Source organism: Heptranchias perlo, unplaced genomic scaffold (genome assembly GCF_035084215.1).
Source record: "Heptranchias perlo isolate sHepPer1 unplaced genomic scaffold, sHepPer1.hap1 HAP1_SCAFFOLD_167, whole genome shotgun sequence".
Classification (NCBI taxonomy): domain Eukaryota; kingdom Metazoa; phylum Chordata; class Chondrichthyes; order Hexanchiformes; family Hexanchidae; genus Heptranchias; species Heptranchias perlo.
Window position 1 is genome coordinate 774,392 of NW_027138936.1, and position 15,863 is coordinate 790,254.

Here is a 15,863-nt window from a genome sequence, read left to right on the forward strand (position 1 = left end):
CAGCTCAGGACGGGGTTAATAACGGTCAGCTCAGGACGGGTTAATAAGGGTCAGCTCAGGAAAGGTTAATAAGGGTCAGCTCAGGACGGATTAATAAGGGTCAGCTCAGGACGGGGTTAATAAGGGTCAGGTCAGCACGGGGTTAATAAGTGTCAGCTCAGCACGGGGTTAATAAGGGGCAGCTCAGGACGGGGTTAATAATGGTCAGCTCAGGACGGGGTTAATAAGGGTCAGGTCAGCACGGGGTTAATAAGTGTCAGCTCAGCACGGGGTTAATAAGGGGCAGCTCAGGACGGGTTAATAAGGGTCAGCTCAGCACGGGGTTAATAAGGGGCAGCTCAGGACGGGTTAATAAGGGTCAGGTCAGCATGGGTTAATAAGGGTCAGGTCAGCACGGGGTTAATAAGGGTCAGCTCAGTACGGGGTTAATAAGGGTCAGCTCAGGACGGGTTAATAAGGGTCAGGTCAGCATGGGTTAATAAGGGTCAGGTCAGCACGGGGTTAATAAGGGTCAGGTCAGCACGGGGTTAATAAGGGTCAGGTCAGCACGGGGTTAATAAGGGTCAGCTCAGTACGGGGTTAATAAGGGTCAGCTCAGGACGGGGTTAATAAGAGTCAGGTCAGCACGGGATTAATAAGGGTCAGCTCAGCACGGGGTTAATAAGGGTCAGGTCAGCACGGGGTTAATAAGGGTCAGGTCAGCACGGGGTTAATAAGGGTCAGCTCAGTACGGGGTTAATAAGGGTCAGCTCAGGACGGGGTTAATCAGAGTCAGGTCAGCACGGGATTAATAAGGGTCAGCTCAGCACGGGGTTAATAAGGGTCAGCTCAGTACGGGGTTAATAAGGGTCAGCTCAGGACGGGGTTAATAAGAGTCAGGTCAGCACGGGGTTAATAAGGGTCAGCTCAGGACGGGGTTAATCAGAGTCAGGTCAGCACGGGGTTAATAAGGGTCAGCTCAGCACGGGGTTAATAAGGGTCAGCTCAGGACGGGGTTAATAAGAGTCAGGTCAGCACGGGGTTAATAAGGGTCAGCTCAGGACGGGTTAATGAGGGTCAGCTCAGCACGGGGTTAATAAGGGTCAGCTCAGGACGGGGTTAATAAGAGTCAGGTCAGCACGGGGTTAATAAGGGTCAGCTCAGGACGGGGTTAATAAGGGTCAGCTCAGCACGGGGTTAATAAGAGTCAGCTCAGGACGGGGTTAATAAGGGTCAGCTCAGGACGGGTTAATAAGGGTCAGCTCAGGACGGGGTTAATAAGGGTCAGCTCTGGACGGGGTTAATAAGAGTCAGCTCAGGACGGGTTAATAAGAGTCAGCTCAGGACGGGTTAATAAGGGTCAGCTCAGGACAGGTTAATAAGGGTCAGCTCAGGACGGGTTAATAAGGGTCAGCTCAGGACAGGTTAATAAGGGTCAGCTCAGGACGGGTTAATAACGGTCAGCTCAGGACGGGTTAATAAGGGTCAGTTCAGGACGGTTTAATAACGGTCAGCTCAGGACGGGTTAATAAGGGTCAGCTCAGGACAGGTTAATAAGGGTCAGCTCAGGACGGATTAATAAGGGTCAGCTCAGGACGGGGTTAATAATGGTCAGCTCAGGACAGGTTAATAAGGGTCAGCTCAGGACGGATTAATAAGGGTCAGCTCAGCACGGGGTTAATAAGGGTCAGCTCAGCACGGGGTTAATAAGCGTCAACTCAGGACGGGGTTTATAAGAGTCAGGTCAGCACGGGGTTAATAAGCGTCAGCTCAGGACGGGTTAATAAGGGTCAGCTCAGCACCGGGTTAATAAGGGTCAGCTCAGGACGGGTTAATAAGGGTCAGCTCAGGACGGGGTTAATAAGGGTCAGCTCAGGACGGGGTTAATAAGGGTCAGCTCAGGACGGGTTAATAAGGGTCAGCTCAGGACGGGGTTAATAAGGGTCAGCTCAGGACGGGTTAATAAGGGTCAGCTCAGGACGGGGTTAATAAGAGTCAGGTCAGCACGGGTTAATAAGGGTCAGCTCAGGACGGGGTTAATAAGGGTCAGCTCAGGACGGGTTAATAAGGGTCAGCTCAGGACGGGGATAATAAGGGTCAGCTCAGCACAGGTTAATAAGGGTCAGCTCAGGACGGGTTAATAAGGGTCAGCTCAGGACGGGGTTAATAAGGGTCAGCTCAGGACGGGTTAATAAGGGTCAGCTCAGCACAGGTTAATAAGGGTCAGCTCAGGACGGGTTAATAAGGGTCAGCTCAGGACGGGGTTAATAAGGGTCAGCTCAGGACGGATTAATAAGGGTCAGCTCAGGACGGGGTTAATAAGGGTCAGGTCAGCACGGGGTTAATAAGTGTCAGCTCAGCACGGGGTTAATAAGGGGCAGCTCAGGACGGGGTTAATAATGGTCAGCTCAGGACGGGGTTAATAAGGGTCAGGTCAGCACGGGGTTAATAAGTGTCAGCTCAGCACGGGGTTAATAAGGGGCAGCTCAGGACGGGTTAATAAGGGTCAGCTCAGCACGGGGTTAATAAGGGGTAGCTCAGGACGGGTTAATAAGGGTCAGGTCAGCATGGGTTAATAAGGGTCAGGTCAGCACGGGGTTAATAAGGGTCAGCTCAGTACGGGGTTAATAAGGGTCAGCTCAGGACGGGTTAATAAGGGTCAGGTCAGCATGGGTTAATAAGGGTCAGGTCAGCACGGGGTTAATAAGGGTCAGCTCAGTACGGGGTTAATAAGGGTCAGCTCAGGACGGGTTAATAAGGGTCAGGTCAGCACGGGGTTAATAAGGGTCAGGTCAGCACGGGGTTAATAAGGGTCCGGTCAGCACGGGGTTAATAAGGGTCAGGTCAGCACGGGGTTAATAAGGGTCAGGTCAGCACGGGGTTAATAAGGGTCAGCTCAGTACGGGGTTAATAAGGGTCAGCTCAGGACGGGGTTAATAAGAGTCAGGTCAGCACGGGATTAATAAGGGTCAGCTCAGCACGGGGTTAATAAGGGTCAGCTCAGTACGGGGTTAATAAGGGTCAGCTCAGGACGGGGTTAATAAGAGTCAGGTCAGCACGGGGTTAATAAGGGTCAGCTCAGGACGGGGTTAATCAGAGTCAGGTCAGCACGGGGTTAATAAGGGTCAGCTCAGGACGGGGTTAATAAGAGTCAGGTCAGCACGGGGTTAATAAGAGTCAGGTCAGCACGGGGTTAATAAGGGTCAGCTCAGCACGGGGTTAATAAGGGTCAGCTCAGGACGGGGTTAATAAGAGTCAGGTCAGCACGGGGTTAATAAGGGTCAGCTCAGGACGGGTTAATGAGGGTCAGCTCAGCACGGGGTTAATAAGGGTCAGCTCAGGACGGGGTTAATAAGAGTCAGGTCAGCACGGGGTTAATAAGGGTCAGCTCAGGACGGGGTTAATAAGGGTCAGCTCAGCACGGGGTTAATAAGAGTCAGCTCAGGACGGGGTTAATAAGGGTCAGCTCAGGACGGGTTAATAAGGGTCAGCTCAGGACGGGGTTAATAAGGGTCAGCTCTGGACGGGGTTAATAAGAGTCAGCTCAGGACGGGTTAATAAGAGTCAGCTCAGGACGGGTTAATAAGGGTCAGCTCAGGACAGGTTAATAAGGGTCAGCTCAGGACGGGTTAATAAGGGTCAGCTCAGGACAGGTTAATAAGGGTCAGCTCAGGACGGGTTAATAACGGTCAGCTCAGGACGGGTTAATAAGGGTCAGTTCAGGACGGTTTAATAACGGTCAGCTCAGGACGGGTTAATAAGGGTCAGCTCAGGACAGGTTAATAAGGGTCAGCTCAGGACGGATTAATAAGGGTCAGCTCAGGACGGGGTTAATAATGGTCAGCTCAGGACAGGTTAATAAGGGTCAGCTCAGGACGGATTAATAAGGGTCAGCTCAGCACGGGGTTAATAAGGGTCAGCTCAGCACGGGGTTAATAAGCGTCAACTCAGGACGGGGTTTATAAGAGTCAGGTCAGCACGGGGTTAATAAGCGTCAGCTCAGGACGGGTTAATAAGGGTCAGCTCAGCACCGGGTTAATAAGGGTCAGCTCAGGACGGGTTAATAAGGGTCAGCTCAGGACGGGGTTAATAAGGGTCAGCTCAGGACGGGGTTAATAAGGGTCAGCTCAGGACGGGTTAATAAGGGTCAGCTCAGGACGGGGTTAATAAGGGTCAGCTCAGGACGGGTTAATAAGGGTCAGCTCAGGACGGGGTTAATAAGGGTCAGCTCAGGACGGGTTAATAAGGGTCAGCTCAGGACGGGGTTAATAAGGGTCAGCTCAGGACGGGTTAATAAGGGTCAGCTCAGGACGGGGATAATAAGGGTCAGCTCAGCACAGGTTAATAAGGGTCAGCTCAGGACGGGTTAATAAGGGTCAGCTCAGGACGGGGTTAATAAGGGTCAGCTCAGGACGGGTTAATAAGGGTCAGCTCAGCACAGGTTAATAAGGGTCAGCTCAGGACGGGTTAATAAGGGTCAGCTCAGGACGGGGTTAATAAGGGTCAGCTCAGGACGGGGTTAATAAGGGTCAGCTCAGGACGGGTTAATAAGGGTCAGCTCAGGACGGGGTTAATAAGGATCAGCTCAGGACAGGTTAATAAGGGTCAGCTCAGGACGGGTTAATAAGGGTCAGCTCAGGACAGGTTAATAAGGGTCAGCTCAGGACGGGTTAATAACGGTCAGCTCAGGACGGGTTAATAAGGGTCAGTTCAGGACGGGTTAATAACGGTCAGCTCAGGACGGGTTAATAAGGGTCAGCTCAGGACAGGTTAATAAGGGTCAGCTCAGGACGGATTAATAAGGGTCAGCTCAGGACGGGGTTAATAATGGTCAGCTCAGGACAGGTTAATAAGGGTCAGCTCAGGACGGATTAATAAGGGTCAGCTCAGCACGGGGTTAATAAGGGTCAGCTCAGCACGGGGTTAATAAGCGTCAACTCAGGACGGGGTTAATAAGAGTCAGGTCAGCACGGGGTTAATAAGCGTCAGCTCAGGACGGGTTAATAAGGGTCAGCTCAGCACCGGGTTAATAAGGGTAAGCTCAGGACGGGTTAATAAGGGTCAGCTCATGACGGGGTTAATAAGGGTCAGCTCAGGACGGGGTTAATAAGGGTGAGCTCAGGACGGGTTAATAAGGGTCAGCTCAGGACGGGGTTAATAAGGGTCAGCTCAGCACAGGTTAATAAGGGTCAGCTCAGGACGGGTTAATAAGGGTCAGCTCAGGACGGGGTTAATAAGGGTCAGCTCAGGACGGGTTAATAAGGGTCAGCTCAGCACAGGTTAATAAGGGTCAGCTCAGGACGGGTTAATAAGGGTCAGCTCAGGACGGGGTTAATAAGGGTCAGCTCAGGACGGGGTTAATAATGGTCAGCTCAGGACGGGTTAATAAGGGTCAGCTCAGGACGGGGTTAATAAGGGTCAGCTCAGGACGGGTTAATAAGGGTCAGCTCAGGACGGGTTAATAAGGATCAGCTCAGGACGGGGTTAATAAGGGTCAGCTCAGCACAGGTTAATAAGGGTCAGCTCAGGACGGGTTAATAAGGGTCAGCTCAGGACGGGGTTAATAAGGGTCAGCTCAGGACGGGGTTAATAAGGGTCAGCTCAGGACGGGTTAATAAGGGTCAGCTCAGGACGGGGTTAATAAGGATCAGCTCAGGACAGGTTAATAAGGGTCAGCTCAGGACGGGTTAATAAGGGTCAGCTCAGGACAGGTTAATAAGGGTCAGCTCAGGACGGGTTAATAACGGTCAGCTCAGGACGGGTTAATAAGGGTCAGTTCAGGACGGGTTAATAACGGTCAGCTCAGGACGGGTTAATAAGGGTCAGCTCAGGACAGGTTAATAAGGGTCAGCTCAGGACGGATTAATAAGGGTCAGCTCAGGACGGGGTTAATAATGGTCAGCTCAGGACAGGTTAATAAGGGTCAGCTCAGGACGGATTAATAAGGGTCAGCTCAGCACGGGGTTAATAAGGGTCAGCTCAGCACGGGGTTAATAAGCGTCAACTCAGGACGGGGTTAATAAGAGTCAGGTCAGCACGGGGTTAATAAGCGTCAGCTCAGGACGGGTTAATAAGGGTCAGCTCAGCACCGGGTTAATAAGGGTAAGCTCAGGACGGGTTAATAAGGGTCAGCTCAGGACGGGGTTAATAAGGGTCAGCTCAGGACGGGGTTAATAAGGGTCAGCTCAGGACGGGTTAATAAGGGTCAGCTCAGGACGGGGTTAATAAGGGTCAGCTCAGGACGGGTTAATAAGGGTCAGCTCAGGACGGGGTTAATAAGGGTCAGCTCAGGACGGGTTAATAAGGGTCAGCTCAGGACGGGGTTAATAAGGGTCAGCTCAGGATGGGTTAATAAGGGTCAGCTCAGGACGGGGTTAATAAGGGTCAGCTCAGCACAGGTTAATAAGGGTCAGCTCAGGACGGGTTAATAAGGGTCAGCTCAGGACGGGGTTAATAAGGGTCAGCTCAGGACGGGTTAATAAGGGTCAGCTCAGCACAGGTTAATAAGGGTCAGCTCAGGACGGGTTAATAAGGGTCAGCTCAGGACGGGGTTAATAAGGGTCAGCTCAGGACGGGGTTAATAATGGTCAGCTCAGGACGGGTTAATAAGGGTCAGCTCAGGACGGGGTTAATAAGGGTCAGCTCAGGACGGGTTAATAAGGGTCAGCTCAGGACGGGTTAATAAGGATCAGCTCAGGACGGGGTTAATAAGGGTCAGCTCAGCACAGGTTAATAAGGGTCAGCTCAGGACGGGTTAATAAGGGTCAGCTCAGGACGGGGTTAATAAGGGTCAGCTCAGGACGGGTTAATAAGGGTCAGCTCAGGACGGGGTTAATAAGGGTCAGCTCAGCACGGGGTTAATAAGGGTCAGCTGAGGACGGGGTTAATAAGGGTCAGCTGAGGACGGGGTTAATAAGGGTCAGCTCAGCACGGGGTTAATAAGGGTCAGCTCAGGACGGGTTAATAAGGGTCAGCTCAGGACGGGGTTAATAAGGGTCAGCTCAGGACGGGGTTAATAAGGGTCAGCTCAGGACGGGTTAATAAGGGTCAGCTCAGGACGGGGTTAATAAGGGTCAGCTCAGGACGGGTTAATAAGGGTCAGCTGAGGACGGGGTTAATAAGGGTCAGCTCAGGACGGGGTTAATAAGGGTCAGCTCAGGACAGGGTTAATAAGTGTCAGCTCAGGACGGGTTAATAAGGGTCAGCTCAGGACGGGTTAATAAGGGTCAGCTCAGGACGGGGTTAATAAGGGTCAGCTCAGGACGGGGTTAATAAGGGTCAGCTCAGGACGGGGTTAATAAGGGTCAGCTCAGGACGGGGTTAATAAGGGTCAGCTCAGGACGGGTTAATAAGGGTCAGCTCAGGACGGGGTTAATAAGGGTCAGCTCAGGACGGGTTAATAAGGGTCAGCTCAGCACGGGGTTAATAAGGGTCAGCTCAGGACGGGGTTAATAAGGGTCAGCTCAGGACGGGTTAATAAGGGTCAGCACAGGACGGGGTTAATAAGGGTCAGCTCAGGACGGGGTTAATAAGGGTCAGCTGAGGACGGGGTTAATAAGGGTCAGCTCAGGACGGGGTTAATAAGGGTCAGCTCAGGACGGGGTTAATAAGGGTCAGCTCAGGACGGGGTTAATAAGGGTCAGCTGTCCTCAGGACGGGGATAATAAGGGTCAGCTCAGGACGGGTTAATAAGGGTCAGCTCAGGACGGGTTAATAAGGGTCAGCTCAGGACGGGTTAATAAGGGTCAGCTGTCCTCAGGACGGGGTTAATAAGGGTCAGCTCAGGACGGGGTTAATAAGGGTCAGCTCAGGACGGGGTTAATAAGGGTCAGCACAGGACGGGTTAATAAGGGTCAGCACAGGACGGGTTAATAAGGGTCAGCACAGGACGGGTTAATAAGGGTCAGGTCAGGACGGGGTTAATAAGGGTCAGGTCAGGACGGGGTTAATAAGGGTCAGCTCAGGACGGGTTAATAAGGGTCAGCTCAGGACGGGTTAATAAGGGTCAGCTCAGGACGGGGTTAATAAGGGTCAGCTCAGGACGGGGTTAATAAGGGTCAGCTCAGGACGGGGTTAATAAGGGTCAGCTGTCCTCAGGACGGGTTTGTGTGGGGAGGATGGACATGGACTTCAGGAGGCCAGAGACAGACTGGTGAAATGGGCAGACACATGGTCGATGCAATTCCATGGGTATAAGTGTGATGTGATGCACCTTGGGGGCAACAACATGGAGAGGCAGGATCGTCTCAATGGGACTATTTTGAGAGAGGTGCAAGAGCAGAGGGACCTGGGGGGGCAGATTCACAAATCTCTGACGGTGGCAGGGCAAGTTGATAAGATGTTTAAGAAAGTGTATGGGATACTTGTCTTTGTAAATAGGGGCATTGAATACAAAAACAAGGACGTCATACTGAACCTTTCCAAACCACTGGTTCGGCCCCAGCTGGAGTATTGTGTCCAATTCTGGGCCTCACACTTTAGGAAGGACGTCAGGGTCAAGGGGAGGGTACTGGGGAGGTTTACCAGGATGATACAGGGATGAGGGACTTCAGTTATGTGGAGAGACTGGAGAAGCTGGGATTGTTCTCCTTTGAGCAGAGAAGGTTAAGGGGAGATTTGATAGAGGTGTTCAAAATCATGAAGGGTTTAGATTGAGTAAATAAGAAGAAACTGGGTCAGTAACCAGAGGACCCAGATATAAAATAATTCACACAAGAACTAGAGGGGAAATGAGAAGACATTTTTTCACACAGAGGGTTGTTAAGATCTGGAACGCACTCCCTGAAAGGGGAGCAGATTCGATGGGAACTTTCAAAAGGCAATTAGAACCATAGAACCATAGAAAAGATACAGCACAGAAGGGGCCATTCAGCCCATCGTGTCCGTGCCGGCTCGATGAACAACGCGGTGCCCATTCTAATCCCACCTTCCAGCACCCGGTCCGTAGCCCTGCAGCTTACAGCACTTTAGGTGCAGGTCCAGGTACTTTTTAAAAGAGTTGAGGGTCCCTGCCCCTACCACCAATTCAGGCAGCGAATTCCATACACCCACCACCCTCTGGGTAAAAAAGTTTTTCCTCGTGTCCCCTCTGATCCTTCCGCCAATCAGCTTAAATCTCTGTCCTCTAGTTCTTGAACTCTCCGCTAGGGGAAACAGGTACTTCCTGTCTACTCTATCTGGGCCCGTCATAATTTTGTAAGCCTCAATCAAGTCTCCCCTCAGCCTCCTCTGCTCCAAGGAAAACAACCCCAGCCTATCCAATCTCTCCTTGTAGCTGCAATTTTCAAGCCCTGGCAACATTCTTGTAAATCTTCTCTGCACTCTCTCCAGAGCAATTACGTCCTTCCTGTAATGTGGTGACCAGAACTGCGCACAATACTCCAGCTGTGGCCTTACCAGCGTTTTATACAGTTCCATCATTACATCCCTGCTTTTGTATTCTATACCTCGGCTAATAACGGAGAGCATTCTGTTTGCCTTCTTCACAACCTTATCTACCTGTACTGCCACCTTCAGGGACCTGTGCACATGCACTCTGAGGTCTCTCACTTCCTCTACCCCTCTCAATATATTCCCGTTTACTGCATATTCCCTTTTACTGTTTGCCCTCCCTAAGTGCATTACCTCACACTTCTCCGGGTTGAACTCCATTTGCCACTTTTCCGCCCACTCCACCAACCCATTGATATCTTCTTGGAGTCTACAGCTATCCTCTTCACTATCAACTACATGGCCAATTTTTGTGTCGTCTGCAAATTTGCCAATCATGCCCCCTACATTCATGTCCAAATCATTAATATACACCACAAACAGCAAGGGACCCAACACTGAGCCCTGTGACACACCACTGGAAACGGATTTCCATTCGCAAAGACATCCATCGACTTTTACCCTTTGTTTCCTGTTACTGAGCCAATTTTGGATCCAATTCACCACATTTCCCTGTATCCCATGGGCTTTTACCTTTCTGACCAGTCTGTCATGTGGGACCTTGTCAAATGCCTTACTAAAATCCATGTAGACAACATCCACTGCACTACCCTCATCAATCCTCCTCGTCACTTCCTCAAAGAATTCAATCAGATTTGTGAGGCATGAAACAAATCCATGCTGACTATCCCTGATTAAACTATGCCTTTCCAAGTGACAGTTTATCCTATCTCTCAGTATTGATTCTAATAGTTTGCCCACCACCGAGGTAAGACTGACCGGTCTATAATTGTTCGGCCTTTCCCTCGTACCCTTTTTAAACAATGGTACTTCGTTTGCAGTCTTCCAGTCCTCCGGTACCTCCCCTGAATCTAGTGAGGATTGGAAAATGAACCTCGGAGCATCCGCTATTTCCTCCCTGGCTTCCTTCAATAGCCCAGGAAACAATCCATCCGGCCCTGGTGACTTATCAACTTTTAAGGATTCCAGTCCCTCCAGTACTTCCTCTCTCGTTATGTTTACCTTATCCAATATTTCACACCTCTCCTCTTTAACTACTACGTCTAGATCATCCCTTTCCTTTGTGAATACGGAGATAAAATATTCATTTAAAACCCTACCCACATCCTCTGCTTCCACACACAAGTTACTCTTATCATCCCTGATAGGTCCCACCTTTTCCTTAGCTATCCTCTTGTTCTTAATGTACTGATAAAACACCTTTGGGTTTTCTTTAATGTTACTAGCTAATATTTTTTCATGCCGTCTCTTTGCTTTCCTTATTTCCTTTTTTACATCATCCCTGTACTTTCTATAATCCTCTAGGCTTTCTGCAGTATTTCGTTTTCTGTGACAGTCATAAGCTTTCTTTTTCTGCTTTATCTTGCCCCGTATACTTCTAGACAACCAGGGGGCTCTAAATTTGGCAGTGCCACCCTTTTTCTTTGAGGGGACGTGTCTGCATTGTACCCGTAGAATTTCACTTTTTAGTGCCTCCCACTGGCTTGCCACTGGTTTCTCCTCAAGTAGTTGTGTCCAGTCCACTTCTGCCAAATCACCTTAGTTCTGTAAAATTTGCCTTCCCCCAATTTAAAATGTTTACTCCTGATTTAACTCTGTCCTTTTCTATAATAATGCTAAAACTAACTGGATTGTGCTCACTATCCCACTAACAATTGGACGTGTAGAGGTGACTTGTGAAGTGGACCAATTTGCAGGGTTATGGGTAAAAGCAGGGGGTGTTGGACTAAATTGGACAGCTTTCAAAGAGCCAGCACAGGCACGACAGGCCGAATGGCCTCGTTCTGTGCTGTAAGATTCTATGACTCGACGGTACTGGTTGTTCCACTCCCTCTGGCGGTTGGTCAAGTGTTGCCCCGGTAACTGGTCTGAGAGCGATTTTGACCCAGGCCATTCCCACATTTGAGGGTCAGTGCAGCACGCAGGGAGACCGAAGGAGGAGGAGATCGGACTGAAATCCAGAGACTGTCACCTGAGAGAGGGGCAGGGGGTGGGGGGAGTGCTGGGAAAGAGAATGCTTCTAATGATCTGCACTTCTGTTCCAGATGTTTACAAACCAATGGAACCAGGGGTTGTCCGAACTGCAGGCGATCATCTGTAAAACCGGGCTACGTGTGAGAGGGGAGCCCAGCAGGGACAACGTGTGAAAGTCATTCTTTATTCAATCACTAACCAAGAGTCATGGATTCAGATGGTGGAATGACTGGAACCCAGAAAAATAGACACTTGTAGGAGAATCGGCCTGACTGTACCTCCTGACTCCATGGAGGATCAGAGGGACAGCTCACTCCCAGTGGGTGACCAAAGACCCAGCTGAAGATAATGGTGGAGGTGGTAATCGCAGGACCCATTGATGGACTTTGAGTGTTGGCCTTGTACAGAGAGGGGCCCACTCAGTGCTAGTTGAGATCACGTGTGTCAGATAGTAGTGTATGTGACTGTGTAGTTTATTGGGGACACTGTCTGACCATCTATTGCCTGTTGTACTCTTCCTAGTGGCTGTGTTAACCTGGGCTCAGCATGAAATCAGGGAGCAAGTCTTCCAGTCCCAGCCCAACTTGTGTTGTTAAAATATCCTTTTTCTTATTTTACCTTGAGTTTCAAATTCTTTTAGTCCCTGGGGGGAAAATGCCAGAAGCTCCTCAGAGAGGAGTCGAATTCCGTGAAAGAAATCTCAGAGCGGGTGGGAAAGCAGAGTGCTTGGGACAGCTCCATTCTAACCCCTGACCCCGTCGCGAGCCTAACCTCCTGCTAACCCCTGACCCCGTCCCGAGCCTAACCTCCTGCTAACCCCTGACCCCGTCCCGAGCCTAACCTCCTGCTAACCCCTGACCCTGTCTCGAGCCTAACCTCCTGCTAACCCCTGACCCCGTCGCGAGCCTAACCTCCTGCTAACCCCTGACCCCGTCCCGAGCCTAACCTCCTGCTAACCCCTGACCCCGTCCCGAGCCTAACTTCCTGCTAATCCCTGACCCCGTCCCGAGCCTAACCTCCTGCTAACCCCTGACCCTGTCTCGAGCCTAACCTCCTGCTAACCCCTGACCCCGTCCCGAGCCTAACCTCCTGCTAACCCCTGACCCCGTCCCGAGCCTAACCTCCTGCTAACCCCTGACCCCGTCCCGAGCCTAACCTCCTGCTAACCCCTGACCCCGTCCCGAGCCTAACCTCCTGCTAACCCCTGACCCCGTCCCGAGCCTAACCTCGTGTTAACCCCTGACCCCTTCCCGAGCCTAACCTCGTGCTAACCCCTGACCCCGTCCCGAGCCTAACCTCGTGCTAACCCCTGACCCCGTCCCGAGCCTAACCTCCTGCTAACCCCTGACCCTGACCCGAGCCTAACCTCCAGCTAACCTCTGACCCCGTCCCGCGCCTAACCTCGTGTTAACCCCTGACCCCTTCCCGAGCCTAACCTCGTGTTAACCCCTGACCCCATCCCGAGCCTAACCTCGTGCTAACCCCTGACCCCGTCCCGAGCCTAACCTCGTGCTAACTCCTGACCCTGTTCTGAGCCTAACCTCGTGCTAACCCCTGACCCCGTCCCGAGCCTAACCTCGTGTTAACCCCTGACCCCGTCCCGAGCCTAACCTTGTGCTAAACCCTGACCCCGTCCTAATGCTCTGACCTCATTTTAACCACCCTCTCCATCCTATCCCCAACCCTATCCTAAGATATGACCCCATCCTAACCATCGCAACCATCAACCCCATCATAAATTCGACCCCATCGTAACCCCTGACCCCATCCCAACCCTGGCATCCTGAATCACGGGCCAATCATTACCCCTGACCTCACCTTAAACCCCCGACCCCATCCTAAATCCCACCCTGTCCTACCCCCAACCTCATCCTAAAATCTGATCCCATCGTAGACTCTTTCCTGATCTAAACCACCAAAATCCAAAATCCAAACCCCCAACTCCTTTTAATTTACGACCCCATCTGGACCCCTGACCTCATTCTAACCCCGACCCCGTTCTAATCTGGACTCCATCAAAACCCATGACCCCATTCCAACCCCAGACCTCATCCTAGCCTGATCTGTCCCGACCCCCGATCCATGACCAACTCTGACCTCTTCCCATTTCCTGACCTTATTCTAACCCTGACATCTCCCTCAATTTTTATCCATACCACAATCTCATACTCACTCCCTCCACACAGCACTGACCTCAACCTCAGCCCCAACTTCATCGTTACTCCAACTTAAACTCCTGACTTCATCCTCATTCCACTCATCCTCATCACCCACTTAACCCAAACTCTTGTCCTCACCTCATCTCAACCCAACCTCATCTTCACCCTGATTTAATCACCAACTTCACTCTCACCCCAACTTTACTTCTACCTCAACTGTATCCTCAAACTGATCCCCACCCCTAAAGGACCAACTACAAAATCACCCCAACTCACCCCCAAATCACCCTCACCTCCAAATCACCCCAAATCACCCTCCCCCCAAATCACCCTCCCCTCCAAATCACCCCAAATCACCCTCACCCCCAAATCACCTCCAAATCACCCCCAAATCACCCTCACCCCCAAATCAACCCCAACCTCACCCTCACCCCCAAATCACCCTGACCCCCAAATCAACCCCAACTTCACCCACAAAGCAACCCCAATCCTGACCTCAACCCTGACCTTATCCTGACCCTTGACCTCACCCTGAGCTCTGAGCACATTGTAATCACCTGGACTCAATCCCTGGTCTTATTCTCGCTCCCAACTCAACTCTGACTTCATCCTCACCATAATTCAGCCCCAATCTCATCCTCAATCTAATTCAAGCCCCAATCTCATCCTCATCCCCTCACTCAGTAGTAACTTCATCCTCACCTCCAATCTAGGGCCTTATCCTTACCCCCAAATCATACTGATGTCATACTCACCCTGATTCAAGTCCCTGACCTCACCGTCAACCCCTGACCCCACCCTTAAACCCTGATCCCACCCTCAACCTCTGAACCAACCCTCAACCTCTGACCCCCAACCCCTGACCCCACCCTCCCCAATTTCTCGCATTCTCTCCACATTCTATGTGTGGCTGATTGTTGTGGTAATGTTGCTGTACTTTGTATTATTATATGATTTGCTGTAGAAAGCTCAAAGTTAACCCATGCTGTGTATGTAGGGTGGGAATTGTGTGCCTTGTCCAGACTGAATAAATCAGTGAGCATGATGTGAGTGTTTTCAATAACTCTATGCGGATAGTCTTAACATACTCCATGAATCAGGATGGTCCTCCAACTCGGGCACCCAGCAACACCCAGGACCGATCTGAAACTCGGGACTTAACACTAACGGCTCCAAGTCTTACATGGGAACAGGACGAGGCCATTCAGCCCCTCAAGCCTGTTCCACCATTCAATGAGATCACAGCTGATCTGTATCCTAATTCCATTTACCCTCCTTGGCTCTGTGCCCCTTAACACCCTTGGCTAACAAAAATCTATTGATCTCAGATTTAAGATTATTAATTGAGCATCTACTGCTTTTTGTGGGAGAGAGTTCCACACTTCAACCACCCTTTGTGTGAAGACGTGTTTCCTAACTTCACTCCTCAACAGCCTGGCTCTGATTTTAAGGTTATTTCCCCTTGTCCTAGACTCCCCCACCAGCGGAAAAAGTTTCTCTCTGTCTATTCCTTTCAAAATCATAAAAACCTCCATCAATTCACCCCTCAACCTTCTATATTCCAGGGAATACAAACCAAGTTTATGTAATCTCTCCTCATAATCTAACCCTTGGAACCCAGTGAATCTGTGCTACACTCCCTCCAATGGCCTTTATATCCTTTGTAAGATGCGGCGCCCACAACTCTACACAGTGCTCCAGATGTGGTCTAACCAGGTCTTTGTACAGCTGTAGCAAAACTTCCTCCCCTTTATATTCTAGCCCTCTAGTTATAAAGGCTAACATTCCCTTAGCCTTTTTGATTATTTTTTGTACCTGACCACTGCATTTTAGTGATCTGTGTCCATGGACCTCGAAATCTCTTTGGGCCTCATCTGTTCCGAGCTTTTCATACGTGTCAAACTTATCCTCAACTTGTTTACATTAAAATCATCTTCAGTTTGGGTCTGCCTGAGAGGTTTCAGCCTGTTACTTTTTTGGTTTTAAGCCGACTTTGAATGGTTGAAGTCTGTGCCCTCGGCCCGAAGGGGTCTCAGTGGGCTTGTTCTGTCCAAGGGGTCCCAAAGGTTGGGGGGGTGTGGAGAGTTGGGCAGGGTGAGCAGTCCAGGTGGACTACAGAGGGGGCTCTTTGCTTTTTCAAATATTTTTCTGCAGAAAATGGGAGAGAATTAAGAATCACCATCAAATCATAGAATGATACAGCACATAGGAGGCCACTCGGCCCACCCTGCCTGTCCTGGCTCTTCGGAAGAGCTATCCAATTAGCCCCATTCCCCTGCTCTTTCCCCAGAGCCCTGTAGA

General features: G+C 50.5%; 1 protein-coding gene across 2 annotated transcripts in view; it reads left to right on the plus strand.

Annotated features, from left to right (window-relative positions):
* The window catches only part of rapsn (receptor-associated protein of the synapse, 43kD), a 585,875-nt gene extending 570,373 nt beyond the window's left edge, over positions 1–15,502 (plus strand). For both annotated transcript variants that reach the window (XM_067977685.1, XM_067977686.1), the window contains one exon: positions 11,475–15,502. In XM_067977685.1, the coding sequence (XP_067833786.1) occupies positions 11,475–11,547 (73 nt within the window). In that variant the 3' untranslated portion in view covers positions 11,548–15,502. The remainder of the gene's footprint in view (positions 1–11,474) is intronic.
* The last annotated feature ends 361 nt before the right edge of the window (positions 15,503–15,863 follow it).